General features: G+C 40.7%; 1 protein-coding gene across 1 annotated transcript in view; it reads left to right on the top strand.

The window, feature by feature from the left end:
- The window catches only part of LOC133003401 (neurobeachin-like), a 187,641-nt gene that overhangs the window by 24,226 nt on the left and 141,325 nt on the right, over positions 1-22,090 (top strand). Inside the window, exons 2-8 of the mRNA XM_061073124.1 lie at positions 12,447-12,678; positions 13,515-13,615; positions 13,779-13,874; positions 14,674-14,795; positions 16,967-17,093; positions 19,490-19,609; positions 20,970-21,116. Coding sequence (XP_060929107.1) covers positions 12,447-12,678; positions 13,515-13,615; positions 13,779-13,874; positions 14,674-14,795; positions 16,967-17,093; positions 19,490-19,609; positions 20,970-21,116 — 945 coding nt within the window. The remainder of the gene's footprint in view (positions 1-12,446; positions 12,679-13,514; positions 13,616-13,778; positions 13,875-14,673; positions 14,796-16,966; positions 17,094-19,489; positions 19,610-20,969; positions 21,117-22,090) is intronic.

Consider the following 22,090-nt stretch of genomic DNA (forward strand, 5'->3'; position numbering starts at 1 on the left):
CATTTTTCTGCAGGTGCTCTCATAGCTTTATTACTATTATTCTATAATTGTTATGTTTTATTTTCCTGTTAAGCAGGGTGGTTGTTTTCTATTAATCAGAAATCACAGAGGTGCATGTGAATGTGTTAACATGATGATGTCACATCGAATAATCCTTTCCACGCCACTTTCCGACTCAAATTAAATAACCTCTAATACGCTACACAGGACTAAACGATCTTACCACACCTGACATGCATTTTCGTGTATTCCATTTACCTCAAGATGGAAATTGGAGTCATGCTATTACTGATAATTTAGGCATAAGCATGGGCAACCATCCTGACCACTTTACTTTAAATTCAGGCGTCTCGATAAATTGCACTTTCTGTGCTTTTCCGATTTGCTACATTTCATTTTCCCCCCTAATTTATTGGTAGAGAAGATGAAAACAGAGTTCCCACCTCTCCCAAGGTAAGGCCGCTTACACTCGTGAGTGGAAAGTGCTTTTAAAATTCAGGTCATGTTTTCGGTGCATCTGTGCTCTTTTTGTGTGTGATCACCGACCCTATTCCCCCTAAATAAATCATAAATAGCTTTTTAGAGTTTGCTGAGGGACTGCTTATTTGATATAATTTTCTCAGGATTGAAATAATTTTCAGCAGCTGTGTCAGTTCAGGGAAACTTACCAGATGGTTAAAGTCTTGGGAATAAGGAGGCAAATTATTTCATTCAAGGTATAAAATGAAAAAACAAATTTTAAAGTGTGTGATCGTGCTACATTAGTTGAAGTCACTCGTTCAGTTTGTTGCTTGTTTTTCTTCCCCTGGAGGAATTTACTTTTACAGCAGAGCCGTGTTATTCCATCTTAGAAATGAAATGACACATTTCTGATGTTGTGGCAGGGAGCAGAGATCAGGACATTTCACACAGCTGTACGCTGCCAGGATCAAGATGAGATTAGATATGTGGGCCGACCATGATCCTCGGTGTGGAGCGGTCACTCGGCCGTGGTGCTGACTGGAAGATCACACAAGGAAGATTCAGTGTCCTCTCTCTGTCAACAGGTTTTGGACTAACCCACATGATTTCTCCTCTCACATTACAGTGTCACCACAAAGTCCTTATATTTTAAATGCTGCGTTGGTGGTTTTGCAGTCAGACCTGTGTTCTCCTGGATTCAAACCCTGGTTCTTTACATTCTCTCTGTGTTTCTGTAGGTTTCATTTGACCATTTTCAGTCTTCAATCATCATTGTAATCTCTCCACATCACTGCTGTGGTAGGATATTAGTAATGATAACAATCGCCATTCATCAGATTTCCCCGATCGGAAAAAATACTGGACCGCAAATCCTGAAATATTGGCGTGACTCATCGAGGATTTATTGCTTTCCTGCTGTATCATACAGAATTTGGTTTATCTGGTGTTAAGCTAATAACTTGGCAAGTGAGTGCAGATTAATTGAATCACTGTGTGTCATTTTAACCCTTTGTTCACTTGAAAATTGATAATGGGAATTCATTTCATCACTTGAGTAAGAATGTCACTGCCAAATGTATTTCTGCATCAATACTGAAAATATTAGAAATGATTTGCAGATTGAAACAACAGAAAATAGACAACTCCTGATACCAGTGTAAGATGAGGCATGGTGAAATTTACCATAACAGCAGCGTTACATTAATGACTTCTTCTGGCTGTTAATAATGCAAATAGGTCGTGCTTGTGTGGGCATATAGAGTAAACTACAGGGGGGGGTTAGCTGCCTCTTAAACAAACCTGTCTGAGATGCTTCTGCTTCACGTGACCGTGCATTGGGCTGCTGTAGTGCTGTGATAAGCCATTTCCAATTTGCAGAGCTTCGGTCTCTGTCGAAAGTAGTCCCTCACTTCAGATGATCCTCTGCTAGGTTTTGTAGCTGCAGCTTCTTTTCGGGGGGGGGGGAATCCAATGCTCGATCTTGCACAACTATCTTTGTGACACTGGTAATCGATGATGTGGGCTTTAGGGGGATGCATCGCCCCAGCTCTATTTTCTTTATCCTGGTAAACCTCTCATCCACCAGACTTCACAGTCGTTGAGCCTGCTCCTCTGCGGGTCGTCAGGGATACGCATGCAAAGTTTGCACTGTTGTATTTCTCTCTATAATATAGTATGAACATGACCCTAAGCACCTTAAGATAATGTATTCAAATTAAGTTAAATTGAAAAGTTTCCTTTGGTCAGAATAACCGTGCGTTTCTCTTATCTCTGCTTCTGTCTCTTATTCAACGGCCCTCCCCCATTCTCTGGTGCCCTCTCCTCTGTCTCTCTTCTTCTTCCTGTAGCATTGTCACCTCTTCCATTTGCTCCCTCTCTCAGCATCCATCTCTTTGCTGTGCCTTTAAGTCCGAGAGCTGTTGGAGGCTTAGCCTGCTGGGCTGAGGAGTTCCAAGTCTCAGCAGCAGTGAGCTCCATATGCCTGCTGTTGGTCTGCCATGTCTGCCCTCAGCCGCACTTTTAAGGATAACCTCAAGCCATTCAATAAACATAGGGGCTCATGTTGCTCTTCGCCAGCCTGATTTCAACTTTCCTCACAAACACACGATGTAGCTGTTCTCCCCTACAGCCTCTGAATCTTGAGTCAGACTTCAGGACAGTTCAAACAGAAAGGCCGATCTTTTAGGTTTGAGCTGACATATATCTGTTGGCTGATAAAATCAGAAACGGCATATGTGATATATGTGCTTAAAATGTGTTTATTTTACAGAAAAAAACCTCTTAAATTCTTCAGTAAAGTTTGATATATTTGGTTGTATTTCTGCTTTCTTTTTATTCATAGATATTTGTATCAGCCTCTAAAAATCATGTTGGTCAGGCTCTAGATGTCTAGTCACTATTTGATAAGAGCAATTTGGATTTTCCCCAGAAGTAACAATCATATGACTGATTGGTCAAATTATTCTATTTTATTTCTTCAGATAAAAACACCTATTATGTAATCAGGAAGTCAGGGTGCAACACTAGCTGTTAGCAACTTGGAGAAATAACAAAAATTGATAAAATCTGACACTTTTGTTCATTTGGAGATCCAGTGCTTTCACACTAGTTGAGGAACCTCCATCACTGCTGTCTGAAGGGTCCCTGTGGTGCTCCAGTTAACCCACACTTACACTATTGCTTTATGGGAATGTAGTCTGTGGAAACTGAGGTCCACTACGACCCTGACTTCTTGAAACGGGTGTAGTTGAGTCCTCATGAGGCTGTTGAAGGTAGGAAGTTGTCAAAATGAAAGAAAGAGAAGTAAAGAAACGAAGCCTGGCTCAATTAACTGCAAACATTTTCCCTTACCCCTCATTGATGGACTCCCAGACTGAATCATTTTGAAACACCTTTCATCTCCAGTTTCCTGGGGGCTTGTTAGCAACATCTGTATGCTGCAGGCGTTCAGTTAAGTGACGCATAAACACTGTAATCTTCAAATGTTCAGCAGTGTTTCCACAAACAACACACTGGCTCTGCTAACATCTCAATCACAGTCTGGTCACATGTGAAGGTGGTAATCTTTGATTCAGGTCACATCCTTTCCAGGCCTACTGGTAGGTTTACACTAAATATCTGTTTAAATGCAATCAAACAGTCAGCACTGCTGTTTATGTTCGGTACAAAATATTCATTGTTTCTTCCATAAACTGTAATTTCACGCTCAATCCATGCATTTCACTTGTTATCATTGAAATAATAAATATGGTGTCAAAGCGATGAGGAAACAAGTGTCGGCAATTTGAAACACTGCTCAGCCACCATCAGACATACGGGTGTGAAACGAACACTCACTGAGGAGCCACACTCACTTACACTTGCTGCACAGGGGACGTGCTCAGATATTCACATGTACCAGGTGGCTGCTGTTTGTAAGCTGTTAGTCTGAGGCTACTTTCTAGGACAGAGCAGACTCTCCAGATGCCACAGAAAGCATTGGCCATTATGCAGTGGGCATTACGCTGTCTACGTCCTCCCGCCTGTCGAGGTAGAGCTACTTAATCACGTACCATACTGTCCATTACGATGTAAGCATCTGCTTTACACTCTGTAGGAAGATGAGAGAGGTTTGTTTCCAATTTCTTGCTGGTGCTTAATTTTGTTCAGGAGACTATGCAACATACTCTTGCCATGTTTTGTATTTTTCTGTGCAAGATCCCTTTTGTTGAAGTGACTCAGTAAACTACAAAGCCAGAATTAAATGTTTGGCCCTATAGTTAAATAGATGCAGTTTCACATGAAAGCGTAAAGGGGGAATGCCAATATGAATCCACATTATATGTTCCACTGTCTCAACAATGGCAGGAGCATATGATCCAGTGTGTCGCCACTTTAGAGACTGACGTACAGTATATAGATTCTGAGTGCAGCTTTCTTGTGCCTCTCTCGTATATTTTCATTAAGCGAAATATAAGTTAATGGTCAGTTTGCATAGCTATAATTAAATGAAGTGCTGTCAAAGAGGTTTCTCTCTGACTCGCACGCTCTCGATCACTGTTCCCATGTGAACGCAGAGTACATTATAATTTACATACCTGCCCGTCATGACAGCAGATCTAGTGCATGTTGTTAGTTTCCAGGAAGTACCTTGAGCTTGATGTGAGTTTTCTCAGAACAGAACAAACATGTTTGTTTTTTCTGTAACCAAAGACAAGATGTGCTTCTAGTTGGAGCATATTGCAGATGAGTCGTGGACGGGAGCTTTTTTCTCGTTGCAGCAAAGCACAAAGAGAAGCAATGTGAGGTGAAGTAATCATCATCATTTCCACTAGTCACAGATCTCTGCAAAATATGCTGTAATCAGTCCATCTTGTCTGAGATCAGTTGTGCAAATTATGCACCATCAGCACATTTAGGATACAAATTTATAGTGGTATGAACTTTGCAGCATTTTCCCAAAACTTAAAAAGTATGGTGATCTGAAAGCACATATGGTTTTGTCCATGATTATACATTAAGGACAAGGAGACAGATAAACAAGAATGTGGTTATTATTTCCAACTTGGCTCATTGTTCTTTCGTCTTTTTTCCCTCTTTTGTTCTATTTCTGTGTGTGTGTGTTTGTGTGTGTGTGTGTGTGTGTTCTCTAGAGACAATTATTGCTTTTTCAACGAGAAAAAGAACAATTATTTTCAAACTCCGTCAGTGCGCCGCTCTGTGCTTAACTCATCAGCCAGGCAGAGTGGATACATCAGGCTTTTGAAGTGCGGTCATTAGAATGGTTCAGCATTGATGTGAAGCCCATTCATCAAACTTAAAGGAACCTCAGATGCAATTAGCTCATTTGTTACTTATTTGACACCCTCCACCCCCCCACCCCCCCTGCAATGGTCCTCACCCCTCTCTCTTAAATGGCTTGACCTTTTATTTGGTGACATTTGAAAGTAAAGACAGATTGGCTCTGGCCAGGGTTCCAGCCTAACTCTTTAGTATAGTTTCCTGCAGAGACAATCGTTTGCATAATACCTTCATGCATTATGAATACGTGTCATTAGTTTTAGCGTGTACACATTGAAGAAAGACTGGAGCTATTGTCAGACTGGAGCTGTGAATGTGAGGTCAGCTCTTGGCTCTGGTCGGCTGTCACTCCAATGTGGCAGTCGGATTGAGATAATTACTTATTCTTAGACAATAGTTGACAATGTGTGAATTGAGAAAATTCAGTTTTTAGTTTCTCTACCAAGTACTGTTGTCAAAGTCAATGAGTATGGCTGAATTGACCGTAATTATTTTCATATTCATCATTATTCATTTATATAATGGTTTGTTCATTTGACTGTTTCTACTATTGTATTTTTTTTAACAAGGGCCACACCGATATGGTTTTTTGGAGCTGATGCTGATATTGGGGATTATAATATTTCTAAGACAGATGAATTGGCAGATATACATTAACAAAAATAATTCCAGATGTTTTTGTCAAATCCATATGACAAAGAAATGTAATTGAGGCTTGGCATTTGATATTAGACTTAATACTTGATATCATCGGCCAACTATACATTTGTCAGGCTTTAGTTCTAACCCCTAATTTTCATTATTTAAGGACTAATACTGCTTCTATTAGATAATTACCTTTAAATCTGATACTTCAAATAATAAATGACATAAAAATACAGCTGTTCAAAGTTATTAGAGATATTTCCATGGACATACTTCAAAAGTAGTGATTCTAATTAAAATGATGAATTGATTTACATATTAATCATGACAATCTAATTATGTTATACAGCTGTTTTTGAATAGCTTGTGTTATAGTTGCATCTCTTCACTGAGGAACCTCATCTGCCTTTGCCTCATTGTTGCTGAAAAATATTTTTAGACTGTCTCTGAGTGGGGTTGTTATAAAATCCAAGTATTCTGTATGGATATGATGTTTTGTGTTCAACTCCCTCTGGTGCGGCTAAGCTCTTGGCTGCACAATGGTCGGTTCATTGTCTCCTCCTCTTTACTTATGCATACTGTGATTTTCCATCACACATTATCCCTTTGATTGCATTTGGTTTTAAAAGGCAGCTGCAGTTAAGATATACCCTCTCTTTGACGGCCTCCACTTTTGTTGTCTTTTACTCTGCTGCACTCACTCTGACAATCATATGGTGGAGCGTCATGCTGGAAGATGAATGCACCAAGCAGACGCAGAGCAGGTTTCCAAGCTTGCTCACAAACACGCGCCTCCAGCATTTCGGTCTGACTGCATCACAATCCTAATGGACAAACATTAGATGAGTGAGTCGGGACTTTCTTCAAGCCAGTTCATATTCCGAATGAAGACTGTGACCAATCCAGTGTGATTGCAGGGATTTTCAGGAGCAGAAGTTGGATTTTGATAATGGGAAAAGAACATATTTCACACTTTAAAGTATTCCTTTTAAACTAGCAGGCTGGATGAATGCGTCTTTGAACCCACAATCCGTCATATGTTATTAATTTAGAAATATCAGGGAGAACATCCCACCTCTCCACGTCTGCTCCCAAGAGACTACTTCATTGCAATGCTCGCACTGAACCACCAGTCATTGTAAATAGGACATCAGGTCTATTTATTTTCACCCAATTTACTGGCCACGGTAGGCTTCCCTTGGATGCTGTCGCAAGTCCAGTCTTTGCTGCCTGTCACCATGGCGACGGTGAGCCTTCAGCCCTGGCCTAATCAGAAACAGTTGAAAATGGAGGGATTCTTGAAGGCTCACATGTGGCACTCTTAATTCCCTGTATCATACAGTAGCCATGATGCCCGCATGAAATCTATCTAACGGAGATATATAAACATTCTTGATCAAGACATTCGAACCTGCTAAGAGAGAGGAAACCACGAGGGCGAACCATTTATCCGAGCAGACACCTTAATTGCTTTCATATAAACAATTTCTGTTTTTGCAGCACAGAAGAAGAAATATCTGCTTGGTCGGAAGCTATTACCAGCACACCAAAGAATCTCTGTACTTGCTTCTTTCATTTCCTCAGACATGGCGAAGCTCGGCTGGGTTATCGCTGACATCAGACGAACTCATTCTTTGCAGGTCAGGGACGTCAGAGTGACGAACCTCATAAGCTCGCGGGCAGTTCAGTGAATTATTCTCCAATTTGCTAGTAACTGAGGGACATTACCGGTAATGCGGTTCTGCTTTTAGTTTGATAAAGGGAAGGCCTTCTCTTTAAGTCTCTGTGCATTTACAGTGAAAGGAGCCGGCTGCCACTTGTGTAACAGCCCTGACAGGTCCTCGAGCCTGAGCTGCTTAGGTACCAGAGCAGAGTCTAATCAAAGTGGTATTACTCTCCTGCCTCACATTGTAGTTGAGTTGCTTCTATAACCTTCTCCTGCTTTCCAAATCCTCAACCCACACCTCTACTGAGCGTCTTAATAAGGCAGAGCAGATATTCGTAATTGAATTCATATGATTAGACATAGCTGCAGTAGCTTTTCTCATTCCCTGGGCCTCTCTTAGCGGGATCAGTGAAATGGGTTGGCTGCAAATCCCTTGTTTGAACCAGCACATTGGTACTTACATCATATAGTAACCATATAAATTAGAACAGTAGCCCAGCAGTAAATAGGGTATATTGGAATATTGCTAAATTCACCTTTCCTTCTTTCTTTCTTCGAATGTCCTGACTCATTTGCATCTGAATTCACGATGCATGTATTTCTCCCAGAGCAGAAGTTGTAGTGTGCAGATTACTGATATTGCTATCATTTCTGAGTCTCAGCCGGGATTTGAGTACCAGACCTCTGAGCTGCCGTTGAGTTTAACTGTGGTAAACAAACCAAGTGTTTTATCACCGGAAACTATTAGGAGTAGAAGTCAGCGATAGGCGCAAAATAAATGAGTGTACAATCACGTTCCCTCACTGTCAGAGTTCCGTGCTGTTATGGTACAGATAAGTCCTGGAGAGCCAGCAGGGAGTCAGACACGAAATTGAACAGTTCATTCTCCTAGTTGAATCTTGGAGGGAGCTAATATTTACACTGCCTGCTTCGTCTGTGCCTCCTTGGGTCATTTAGCCGTGGCCGCCAACGCACAAGCTATTTACTCTGTTAAATGATATCGTAAGACACTGGCGTACTTTTCCGTGGTGCTGATTAGACGGTTGCATACGCTGGTTCGGTGTAACACCTTTTTAATTGCCTTCAGGATTGCTTGGTTAAAGATCTACTGAATGTTTAATGTCAAGGGGAATTTCAAATACATGGCTGTGGCAGGAATCATTTTCAACATTTAGAAATGTTACGGACCTAAGTGACAAGCTGGTGCCATCTTTAGACAGGTTGCAAATATAGTAGATGTAAAACAAAGAAATATTCGATTAACTTAGTCAGATTCTCTGAAGCACCCTTTTGTTTTAAGGAATCACATCTTCTGGTCCTTTTCTTTTATTGTATTATTTCTTATCAGATTGGGCATTGTCAAATTTGCAGGCTTCATGTCTCTCGATAGATATCGTCAGACTGTCTCGTTGGTTATGTCTGAACAGCATCAGCCAGGCATTGCACCACAGCAGCAAACAACCATTGCATAGTTGATTATTTTGATCTCGTGGTGCCAGGTCAACTCTGTAAACTCCAGGCAGGCTGGAATGGAAGCTATCTCGCCTCTATACCAAGGAAGGCTAATAAATGGAGTGTTAAAGAGATTGTTGTCTTTCTGGCAGGTCATCCATCTCTGCTGAGAAACTCTGAAACTCATTTAAAGTAACCATTTGGTCCTAATGAAGCTAGAACATAACACACTTATCTCAAAGTTCTCGTAGCAGGTCTTTAGACCACATAGTTTCTGATCTACCAACCATTGGAACTTCAGTATAATTTTTTTGTCATTGTGTGACTATGCAATGTGTAAATTGGGATTTGCCAAACAATTATAATGTTTTCGTTTCTGCATTTTGGTTTTCATTGTTTACTGTTAACTCTGGACAGAAGAGAAGGCCATATATTTATAACTTACATTGCTGTCATGGGTTTTGTATTATGCATCAATCTATATTTTCTCGGCAAGCAAACTTGTTTTTAGCTCCCACATGGCAATAAAATACTTTTTACAGACAGATGCCGTGACAATGATGAGAAGGCAAGACATTAAGTAATGCTAGGTTGTGTGTTAGCAAACTGTTGCTACAGATGTTGCTGCGAGGCAGCACAGTTTCCTACAGCCAGCACACAAGCTCCAACGATACTCAACAACTCCCTTGCTACTGCAGCCTGCATACAAAAACATCTATAAAGTTTTTAATAGTTTTAACTCGCCCAGTCAGTCCTTTCCTGGCCATCGTCATTCAGGAAAACGCATGAGAGCATAACTGGTTTGTTTTCCATAAATTAGCTTTTTCCATTTAAAGAGCCATGGTTGTGAATGAACTATTTTTGGGCAGACGAACAAGGCAGACGACTAATGGTCTGAGAGGAAATATTTGCAATCTGATCAGTGAATACATATCTTCTTGGAACCTGATGATTTGTTTTTTGGTGGTTGCTTTTACTTCGGAGCCACTGTGCAAATATGTTTTTTAACCATTAAAATGTATATAAATTAACTTTGCTCCTGAATTAAATGCTTAGGTAATTTACTCCTTAACATTTATTATGGGGTTTACGTAACTGGAATTAAGTGGTATTCAAACTCTGCATTGATTTACTCCACTTAACATACGTTTCGAGTGTCTTGTGTGTAATCAGCGATTTCATGTCTTTATTTACTTCTTGTCACACAATGGGTGCAAATTATTCAGAGGATCTAAATCTGCAATTGCACCACTTCTGAGGATTGTGCCGTGCCTGTGAATAGTGTGATAAATAGCAATAGCACTGAACAATGATGAGGTTTAGTCTAGACCTCATGGCTCTCTCTCCTCCTTGCATGCGATACTGGGTGAAATGCATCATGATGACTGCAACGGGAGAGACTTTTTTTTAGCCGAACAACCTAACACAGCCTCTGGAGCCATAAAAAGGCTTTTCTTTATTATCCGTTTATATATTGGTATCCCTGATGCCACCATGTAATAACCATAAACATGTGGATGTGGGGACACATACAATATACTTTTTCCCCCCACAGTTAAACCATACAATTATTACAAATGTCACGACTTGAGCACCTTGAGCTGGATATCCTTGTGAGCATGAATAGGCCTTTCTTCTCTTGCACGTCATAGAGCCGCACTCTAGGTAGTTGAACTTGCTCCTTCACTGGAAACTTTAAATTCCTCTAAAAGCAGGAGGGAACCTGACAAATATAGACTTCATTATCAGGTTTATGTCCTCGCCGGTATTTCATATGAATAGCATATACTGCCAAGTAGTTTTTGTTGTTCATCTATCCTTGTGAAAATAATAGCTCTAGAACAACTTGAGGATGTTTCTTGAAATCGTATACAAACATTACATTGGACCTAAAGATGAACTGATCGGATTTTGACGATTGAAGGTCAAAGTTCAAGGTTGCTGTGACCTCATACCATATATATTTTTTCCTTATGAACGTGATATCTCAGAAATACCTTTTAGGGAACCCTTTTAAATTTGATACAAGTGTTTACTTGGACTCATGGATGAACTGATTATAAATTGGTTAAAGGTCAAGGTCACTGTGACCTTACAAACATGTTTCCGGCCTATTGAGCACAATATCTAAATTTTTCCCATAGCTAATTCCAGTTGATTCCTGTGATCAAAGGTAAATGTCACGGCGACCTTCATATTTTGTGAATTAAATATTTCACAATCACCTGGAAGAACCTTAACTGCATGGGTTAGCAGAGGCACACATTCTCTTTAGTTCTCTTCTGCATTTCATAGTGATGCACGTTAGGCAGTTAAACTTGCACCTTCAGTGGAATTTATGAATCATCTTAAAGCAGGAGGGAACTTGACAGGTATTGCATGGACTCCATTATTAGGATTATGTCCTTGGCAGTATTTCATATGGATAGTACTGCCAAGTATTTTGTTTAAAGTGATTTAGTTTAAGTATGATGGCATGAGGCAGGTGTTAGGAGGGGGTGGCAGTTGGAACCTGAGGATTGGCTGCATATGGATAATGAGTCCTTTAATTTTCCATACCAGTTAACATAACGTTAAGAGTCTTGTGCACTCAGACTGCCTATTATCACCACCCATGAGTTATCAAGCCCTGAATTAAATTCCGTGCATTAGTGCAGCATTTATTTTTCACTGCACATCAAGAGTTTAACTTGGAAGTAGATCAAGTTTGACTTATTTTTATCTGCGCAACAACCAGAGACCAGCTTTCAAATCTTCAAATCCAGTGACAGTCATAGTTTTGATGTCATTGCACTGAGATGTGATGATGCTTGAGGTGAGGCTTGATTCATTCCTCCATGGACCTGTCTCGTTCCACTTTTGATCTCACGTATAACCTGTCAATCACAGTAATGCTAAGCAGGTTATCTATATGGCCCATTTTCCACCTGCTTGCTTTGATGCAGCAGTTTTTGTCAGTGCTGTCCGTATTTGCCTTGTAGTTCTTCAGAGGGATAATTTCATGCTTCTCGGACTTGAAGAACTGTGTTGTTGAGGTCACTTTCTTAGCAGTGATTATCTTTTGACGTGAAAAATAGCAGTGGGGCTACAGAGACCCCCTTCCCCTCCTGTTCTCATTAAAACGCCAGACAATTGTATTTCCACCGGTACTTGAATTCTGATTGAAAGCTTTTATTATGAAAGAGACCTCCACTTCACTTTTCCATTGCTGGTCTTGAAAGTATGTGAAAGGGTCCCCTTGTGGTTAATTTTCCCTCAGAGAAAAAACATCATCAAGACCAGGGTTGAAAGCTGGGTTAACCAGCAGTGCTCGGCCTGAAGGTTTAGTTTAATCTGTGTTGCTCCATCAGAAGATCACAGAATACGTTTTAAACAGCATGTAAAAGTCTAAAACTCCAATAATTCTTTAACATTCGCTATTTTTCCCCATTTTCTCATACAGTTGGTCGGTGGTGAGTTCGACATGGAGGCAAACTTCATTATCCAGGATGCGGAAAGCATCGGGTGCATGGTGGAGCTGCTGGAGAACTGTGACGTCACCTGTCAGGCGGAAATCTGGAGCATGTTCACGGCCATCCTGAGAAAAAGTGTCCGAAACCTGCAAACGTGCACCGAGGTCGGCCTCATCCAGCAGGTGCTGCTCAAAATGAGCTCAGTGGAAGACATGATTGCAGGTATGTTAATAATATGATCCTTGATTAGTAGTTGTACTGCAAACGTATGTTCATGTTCAGCTGAGGCGGAGGATTATATTAGCAAAATGAAATCGCTCAAACAATCGCCCCAGAAATGTATGCTGACGAAGATGGAAGATATATTCTAACGCCCCCCCCCCACGCTCCTGGCAGTAATGCTTTGAATATTTCCAAAGCAGGAGTGAATTTAATATTTCTGTTAAACTTTAAATACAAATGCAGGACGGTACGGAAGGGAAAGTAATCAGGAATGGACATTTCATTAAGTTGGGTCAGCTGGTTGTTTTTTAATCTTGGATACATAATGGCCTTTTTGAAATAGGCCCCTCACATTTTTATTCAGGTTGTGGTGCTAATTTATTTTCAGGTCAGTGACACGTGTGCTATTTTGCACGGTCCAAATTGCATCCATACCTTGTGTAACTTGTAAATTATGTTTCAGCTGAGGAAATCCAAATGCATTTTCCCTGCGGTGCCTTGAAGTTAAACAATTTACCATATGGACGTCACATTGATTTAGGTCAAGTTTGCGTATAATTGTAGTAGAAATGTTTTTTTGAGATGAATATAATGGAATTTCACAGACAATGAACTCGGTGAAAGTTAAAGTCAAGAAAAAACAGTTTATCATCTTGGGAGTTGGTGTCTGTGAATTCTCGAATCACCACAAACACCTCCTCTGCAGTGTGGGAGAATTATAATATCTGTAAAGTGCAGCTGCATTTGAAGATTTTTCCCTCTGTCCTCTTTCTTTTGTGTGTGTGTGTGTGTCTGTGTGTGTGTGCGTGTGTGTGCATGCTATCTTGCCTTCAAAGACTTGCTAGTGGACATGCTGGGAGTGCTAGCCAGCTACAGCATCACAGTGAAGGAACTGAAGTTGCTCTTCAGCATGCTCCGAGGGGAAGGAGGCCTCTGGGTAAGTGATGCCAGAGACACATCGCACTGATCTGTTTGGGTTCTGTCAGTGACTAATTGCAGAATGAGTGAACTGGGACCAGATGTATTGACCACACCAAATGGTCTGAGAAAAAGGCTTTTTCTTATTGTTCTTTTTTTTTTAATCTTTGTGACCTGTGCAGCCGAAGCACGCTGTCAAAATGTTGTCGGTGTTGAATCAGATGCCCCAGAGACACGGTCCAGACGCCCTCTTCAACTTCCCTGGTCGCAGTGCAGCAGTAAGCTTATACATTCCTTTTTTCCCCCTTGTATACAGTTTTTAAATGGCACAATTTTGTGCATTTTATGGAGCCCAGTAGGTTATCAGGGTAAAATAGATGATAAATAATGCATGGGGAGCAAAACAAACAGTCTCCTATACTGTACAGGGATAAATAATACATGGTGTGTTGCAAAAGATTAAAGAAATGACCTCATGTGTGCAGAGCTTTGGAAAGTTGAGTCATGAAATTGTGATGTTCAGTTTAATCACAGCAATTTGTACACATGCATAATACAAGTGTAGCAAGAGTGCAGATGCAGATAAAAACCCAGGAAAGATTGACATCTGAGTTTGTCTAAATGAAGCAGATAAAGTGCCGAGCTGATCGTTTCTCTCAGGAGAAACAAGACACTCAGTCAGAGGAAATAGATAGAGAGAGAGAGAGAGAGAGACAGATGACGTTACATTTGCATCTTTTTGCATCATGCTTGAAGTAAGTAAATAAGTTGTCAGAGTAATTTCATCATATCTATGGTGGCGATTGGCTAAAGGCTTGAATGAAACGACTCTTTCCACAAACTTTGGAGATTTAGTTTAACTTTAGCAAAATGCAAATAAAGGGCTAGAATCGTGTCTGGATTTATTTCAAGGCGGCTGGACACTTGCCACCAAAACATATTCAGCATGCGCGGCGGAATTTAATGCAAGCAGTTTACCCGTTCCATTTTAGAGGGACAACACCTATAGTGCATTCAGAAAGTTTTCAGACCCCATTAATTGTGTCCTTTTGCCTCTGTTTTGTTTTTTTGTCCCAGGCCATTGCTTTACCTCCTATTGCCAAGTGGCCTTATCAGAATGGGTTTACGTTCAACACCTGGTTCCGAATGGATCCCTTGAATAACATCAACGTGGACAAGGACAAACCATACCTCTACTGGTGGGTACACAACTACACACACTGCTGTTCTCAGTCGACTCCTGTGTCTCTCTCAGGGGCTGTAAATCTAAGTTATGACGCCAAGAGGAGGAAAATTACACTTTCTTGTTTTTTTTTATCAATCTAATTGGTTGAGCTTTGTATTAGAAACGATTCCTTCTTCACCAGCAGCTTCATTAAGCCTCCGGCTCCCAACCGCCGAGGCTGAATGTGGGTTTCATGTTTGTGTCCATCCATTCGACATTTAGTCCTGAAGTAAGGCCTCAGGAATTTTGCACAAACTTTCACTTGTACTGAAAGATAAACTTATTCAAATTTAAAGGTCAAGGTCAGTGGGCTCATCACATAGATGTTTAGTAGACAGGAGAATGGGATGAAAGGATGATGGCATTTTACATCAGCAAGGTCAAAGATCAGCTTTAATGTGACTGAAAAAAAAATGATCTGTACAAAACACTTTTCTGGTCATTCCACTTCATCACGTTCATTAAACTCCTTTAAAGTCTCCATTAAATTCATTTCACAGTTACATTATCTGAACTGGATTATACACAGACATGTAAACTGCAACGTCACCGGGTGGTGAAGTCATATAATTTAATACGCTGTTTGATACTCTGACCTACAGTGATTTTCTCATTTAAGTGGTTTACGACCGGAACTTGTTTCTCAAGGTTAAAGTAGTTTTAGGGAAACAATTTGTTCACACTTTGGTCAACCAAGTTGTTGTAAATGTTCTGTATGACTAAAAACGACATTGACATTGTTACAGAGGTGGACGGCTCCAGTGGGAGGAACTGTGGAAGTATTAATTTAGATTTGAATATCTGCCTCATAAGGGCCACATAAGCAGCTCTTGCAAGGGCTTGTGGGTAATTAGCGCTTAAAATCAATAACCTTCAAGCGCAAGGATTTTAAGCTGCTGTTTATGAAAGAAAAACCACAGAATACAACGGGAGATATGAAGGAATCGTTGAAGGGAATTACAGAGAGAGAGCAGAATACAGATTGTATTGGTGGTTTGGTTCAGTGTTCCACCATCTGCTGCCTGTCGCTGCCTCACCTGGATCACACACTTTGGATTAAAGAATCTACTCACCTTGGAAGGACTAGTTCTGCGCTTCTCTGATGTGTAACATCAAAAAGGAACAGAGGAGTATTGGCTACGCAAAGTTGTTGATATTCATGTGGCAGCAATTCCATTCTCACAGAGTCACACAAAAAATGGCGAGATATGCCGCGCTAATCCTGTTTATGCATTTCTCTGAGGGCTTCGCAGCTCAGTGGCAGGGCATGCAGGCAACAACAAAAAGAGAATTGTATCTTCAGAAGCCGAAGCAAGGTTGCTGCTTTCCTCCTGATGTGTGATCACAGACAGGCTTGTCCACTGTTAGGTGTGGGGCTCTACATCTCTGGCCCCGCAAGCACCGGCAGCATGAAAGCCGTCGCTCTTTATCTGCCTCGCCAAAGAGGGCTGCTTGTCTTAGTTGATCCCAGTGGGTGGGTGGGTGCTGGTGGAGGGCTTTGAAGATTTGGGGGACTGCTATAGACGTACAGACTGTAGGAGTGTAGTGAGAACATGTCTGCAGTCAAAAAGATGTTTGGCCCAAGCAGGGAAACAATGGGGATCGAGTATTCTAAGGTTGTTTGAGTGTGGGCTGCACAGGTTCTGCTCTTATTGTTCATGTCTGTGGCATTTTTTTAGTGCTTTGGAGTCAAGAGGATCAGAGTAGAGGTAAAAGGCTCAAAATCACTAAAGTGTGCTCATCAACTGAAGCCTTTTGTTCTGTGCCTGCAAAGTTTCCATATTGCTTTAGTCTCGCCTCATGTATTTCACTGTTTTTACAGGTTAGGACAACAACGTAATTCTCAGTTATCTGTCAATCATTGCTGTAAATTGTCTTGTGTCCTTATTGCACAAGACACTCAAATAATGTGTTGACATGAGTGTTATTATGCAGAAGGAAGCAACTTTTACCAATGAGTTACTGGTTTGTATATATGCAGGATAAAGAGGAAATATCCAAATAAATACTTTAAAGCACAGGACTGGATTTATTGGTCTTCAGGAACCTGAAATAACCTGAAATATATTAATCCTTCTTGTATAAATTAATTATTTTTAACCTGTTAAGTGTGCAGCTCATAATTTGTTCTGTCTCCCTTTCCAGCTTTCGCACAAGCAAAGGCATCGGCTACTCTGCACACTTTGTCGGTAACTGCTTGATCGTGACATCGCTCAAGTCTAAAGGAAAAGGTTTCCAGCATTGTGTGAAGTACGATTTTCAGCCAAGGAAGGTAAGACCAGCCTAAGTATTAATTCATGTGTTCCACATATCAGACAAAACTGGACCAAAGGGATGGATGATGCCTCTCTACTTCATCCCGTTCTACAAAAATGAAGCTAAAATTGGTAATAAATTTACAGACAGAGTAAAGGGCGATTCACACGCTCGACCAATCACAAGTCAGTCTTTGCTGTCAATCGTGACATTTTTATATCAATGTCTTTATATCCATATAGGTAAGGAAATGAAAATGGATAATTTTGAAGCCATTTGAATGGAAATAGTGGAAACTCAAGACAGGTGCTTTGTTAACCACATCTAAACATGGAGTGCATTAAACCAACCAACAAAACGCCAGAATCGCATCTGCTCGTGAGATGAGCTGAAGGCAAATAGCGAGAGGTTTGTAGTTTTGCTCCAAACAGAAATCATGTGCTCTTTTAAATCACCCTGCCCTACTCACCACCTGCTCTTTTATTGGCACTACAACGTTGCACATGAGCCTGAAGTGTTTAAGACCCCCAGAGGAGTCTTACTGGTGTAATTGGATGTAAATGTAGATGAAAAAATGAAACTTAATGTAGCGTGGAATGTCAGTGTAGCATGCATGTCCCTGCACAGGCGGAAAACTGGCCCAAAACATGTGTCAAACAATTAGAGCTTTCACACAACACCTGGGAACAACTATTTATCCCCGTAGCACTGCTCCAGCGCAGGTATCGTTCTGTTGAAGCTCTTAAAAGATAAAAACCCATTGAATTACGTTTTTTAATTGATTTTCGGGTCCAGACATCTGCAGGAAAGTGCCTTTCTAAATTACGCCCGGGCCGTTCGGCCTCTTCCCCTCAGCCATGAATCCTCCTCCCTGTGTCCTCACCTCCGGCGCAGGCAGTTGTAATTTCACAAGACGGCTCGCCGTGCCCTTCTCTGGTCAAACCAATAAATAGTGGGTACATAGACACACAGGAGATGCTGTGATTGTCTGTGTCAGTCTCCTCCAATGTTCATACTGAGCAGCTGGAAGTGAGTCACTCTGCTCTGTGGCACCAGGTTGAAACCATATTATTGTCTGCGAGCTGCATGTTATGCTCCTGTCACGGGTCAACACAGATACCAAGCACATATTGGTTGCTAGGTTTTGACCTTCCTGAGCTTTTAGGAAACAATGTCTTGAGAAATGAAGCCCAGGCTCTTCAGGCTGGTTCTACATTGTTGATGTTTTCTCAGCTCCTTGAAAATATTCTTGTACCCGTGGCTTATTGATGTTTTTTATTAATATGTATATGAAGGTGAAAGAAAAGGAACCCTCGGGTATTCATTTGTTTGCTTTCGACTAAAGAACTCCTACTAAAAAGCTGTCAAGCCCCGTGTGTAATTATGTTTTTTTCCTTTTCATATGTTTTTTGATGTGCGGTCATTTGAACCACCTCATTGTATTCTGAAGCCGTCCAGCACAAAGGTTTATGGTCAAGCTGCAGCTTTTCTTTATGTATCTAGTCTTTCAGGCTGGATTCTGAAGTCTAGACTCACGGCTAAACTGAACCCGTCACTTCCAACTTTTCACTTCAAAGAAAGGAGAAATATCTGGACAGACTTTCAATGTTATATCAAAAGGACTAACATTAGTTCTCCTACTGCTGCATCAGCAGCGCAGAATGTGAGATACATCCTCGGATAAAAAACAGAGAACTTGGAAGAAATAAAAATGAAGCTCCAAAGCGATGGAATGAATAATGCATGAAGGGGTTTTGGATAAGAAAATATGAGCAAAGCAATTTAGGTTTAAAATTGATTTGTATAACTTTATGTACGGCACTTAAGATTTAAGTTTACCACGTTATTGACTTGGTCCAATAATTAAAAAGGGTGTTGGGAGTATATAATAAAATCGATCACGTTTGGGAAAGCTGTTACAGACATTAAAATCTGAAACCAATAACTTGTTGCATGTTTTCGTTTTTAATGCTGGAATAATTGCTTTTTTTAAGTAATGTGAAATGTTATTTGTTTGAAGATGAGTTGTTTAGAAATCTTTATAAGTTTGAATTAATTGTTTGTCCCAATGACATCTTTCAAAAGTAATTTCTCTGGATTTATTTAGTAGCCAGTTTAGTTTAACCCTGAATAAGCTTTTGTGCAAACAGAATAATGAGTCTCCTCACCTCCTCTTAGCCTTTGCTGTAATGTATTTATTCAGCTTCTCTCACTGCAGAGTTTAAAACAATAGATAACAAACCTCATGACTTTCTATTCACTGTCAGGTTTATCTTAATCTCTGGCTTTTAAAAGAAACAAATTGTAGTGCTGGTGTACATGCTGCTCTATTACAAGTGTATTTAAGTGTTAAACGGAGGTTAACCTGTTGTGTAGCTCTCTCATTAGATCTAACTCTCTTCTCCTCCTCAGTGGTACATGATCAGCATCGTTCACATCTACAGCCGCTGGAGAAACAGTGAAATCCGATGCTACGTTAATGGGCAGCTTGTGTCCTACGGAGACATGGCATGGCACGTCAACACAAATGATGTAAGACCCATTTCTTTTCACTCTTCCTCTCCGTTGTCACATTTCCCCCCCCTGGTTTTGTTGGTTATTGGCACTGGACCGACTGAGGCTGAGACGTTGACGTTTTGAATGGCTGGAACTTGTGAGCGGGAAATCGATCAACACTAGTGCTCACTGAGCAAAAGAGGTTTTATTATATACACATGGATGGGTATAAATATGACTGATGGTTCAGTGTCAGTTTGAATATCCATTTGTCAGAGAATTGTGCCGCACTCGAGGGTGGAAGTTGGAATATAATATTACAGATTTGAATAAAAAATACTTAAATCAGAGTAACTGCAGTATATATGTTTGCAGATGATGTAAATATCACTACACTAAGGCTCTCTTCTTTAAAATGTATGAAAATATTGTGAATGTCCTTTTTAAAAAATTTTTTTTTCCTGTAGCATTGAGCTCCTGTGATTGTTGCACAAGTCATAAGGTTTTCATATATGTGTGGTTCATGAAATGCTACTTTATATTGACTTTGGTTCTTTGTGATGGAGGAGAAGGTTTAGCATAAATTAACATTAGTCTTTCATACCACTGCCCAATCCAAAATGACACAATTTCAACACGATCCCACCACCACCACGTTGAAATGCCATATAAAGCTCTATTCCACACACTTGCAGTTGGACATGTGGTGTGGATCTAATCTCATAAGCTGACAGCCAGACCGGTGCTACATGTGGTGGGTTTCTGGTTAGAAGTTATATGTAGACATTAGATTTTAACTCGTAGATATTTTGTATTATTCTTGTAATTTCTGGTTCTTCTTTCCTCTTCAATTTGAGGATGTAATGTTAAACTTAAATGTTCACTTCCTTGTCCTTAGGTTACTCGCCTAGAGATGTAGAAAGAATAACTCCATCCCTCTGCTCTTGCCAGTTTTAATGTTGGACTGAAGCTAGAAATCTTCTGGATAAGCATAGTGTTACATTTTGTTTGCGTTTCTAACACGGTTTAATGAAAGATGAGCTTAATCAAGATTTGGAATTCTCTATAAATAGCCGTGATCGTTTAGTTTCAGTTCCACTCGTAAAGGTCTTCATGCCGACTGATTCGTCAGCTGCTTTGTAATTAGCTGCTGACATTTTAAGTTATCCTTCCATTTTATCCTTAATGTAATCACAGCACACATTCTCCCTCTTGGCCCCTGAGGTTATATTGAGGTTTCATATCTTCATAAATCAGCCATAGTTTTCATTGTTCAGTGGGGGAATTGTCAAGGTAAGCACCGAAACACGATAGAAAGTGAAAAGACGACATCTTGGTCTGGATGCTCCAGACTTTCTCCAGTGAATGAGCCTCTCTTTCTGTGTCCCTCTTGCAGAGTTATGATAAGTGCTTCCTCGGCTCCTCTGAGACAGCGGACGCTAACAGAGTATTCTGCGGGCAGCTGGGAGCCGTCTATGTGTTCAGTGAAGCCCTCAATCCTGCACAGATATTTGCAATTCATCAGCTTGGGCCAGGCTACAAGGTATGTACCGGAGGGCTGACTGAATTAGATTACGTGTAAGCAGTTTGCATTACCTATCAATCTGTGGAATCAAGGCCCGGCTCTGCCCGGCCGCAGGTCCTTCAACTTGTGTCTCAATCTTGGGAGTTTGGGTTTTTTCGTCCCAGATATCGCGCTACATAAATTACCTGCTTCTGAGAAATAATGGCACAATACACAGAGGGAAGCAGTGGGCGCTCCGAGGGGAAAGAGTCCTGATCCGACTTGGGTCTGCTGCAGATGATTTAGCGCTCCCAAGCCCTCGGCCTGAGACCAAAACAGTGATTTTGAATATTCGGTTAGCATATTTTGATTTAAATTCGTTTTATTTGGAGTTCTACCTCTGGAAGGTTAGTTTCTGCTCAGGTTGATTATTACTAGGGTCACAACCCCAGAGCGGATGGAGGAGAGAGGAGCTTGGTGCATTGTGGGAGTTCTCCATACAGTTAAGGCCTGTAACTCGGAGAGCAAAGCCTGAAAGAGCCCTAACTATAAGCTTTATCAAAAAGGACATTCTTAAGTCTCTTAAATACGTTTTCTGCCTTCTGAACACAAACTGCACGATGGTTCAACAGGAGAGGAGCCTGACTATTGAAAGTTCATCTTGTTCTGTATCGCAACAAAAGCCTCTTTACATTTAGCCAACTGAATGGTTTCATCTGGCTTATTTGATTAATATAATTTGGTATCTTCGACATAACAATTTAGGTTCATGGTGTTTTTTTTCAATATTTCCAAAGGAAGCCTTTATAGAGTGACTATACAACAGAGGAGCCTTTTCTCCTCTGTGGCACTCGACAAACTCCATCTCACAGTAGAAGATTCCAGAAAGCAGCTGCACCTGCTCTCAGTCATACTGACAATTACTGAAACAGTCCTTGAGGAGGACTTGGCGCAGGCCTGAGAAATCTCCCGGATCCGACTGTTGACCAAACACTTGAGAAACGTACGGCTTC

Source organism: Limanda limanda, chromosome 6 (assembly GCF_963576545.1).
Source record: "Limanda limanda chromosome 6, fLimLim1.1, whole genome shotgun sequence".
NCBI classification, from domain to species: Eukaryota; Metazoa; Chordata; class Actinopteri; order Pleuronectiformes; family Pleuronectidae; genus Limanda; species Limanda limanda.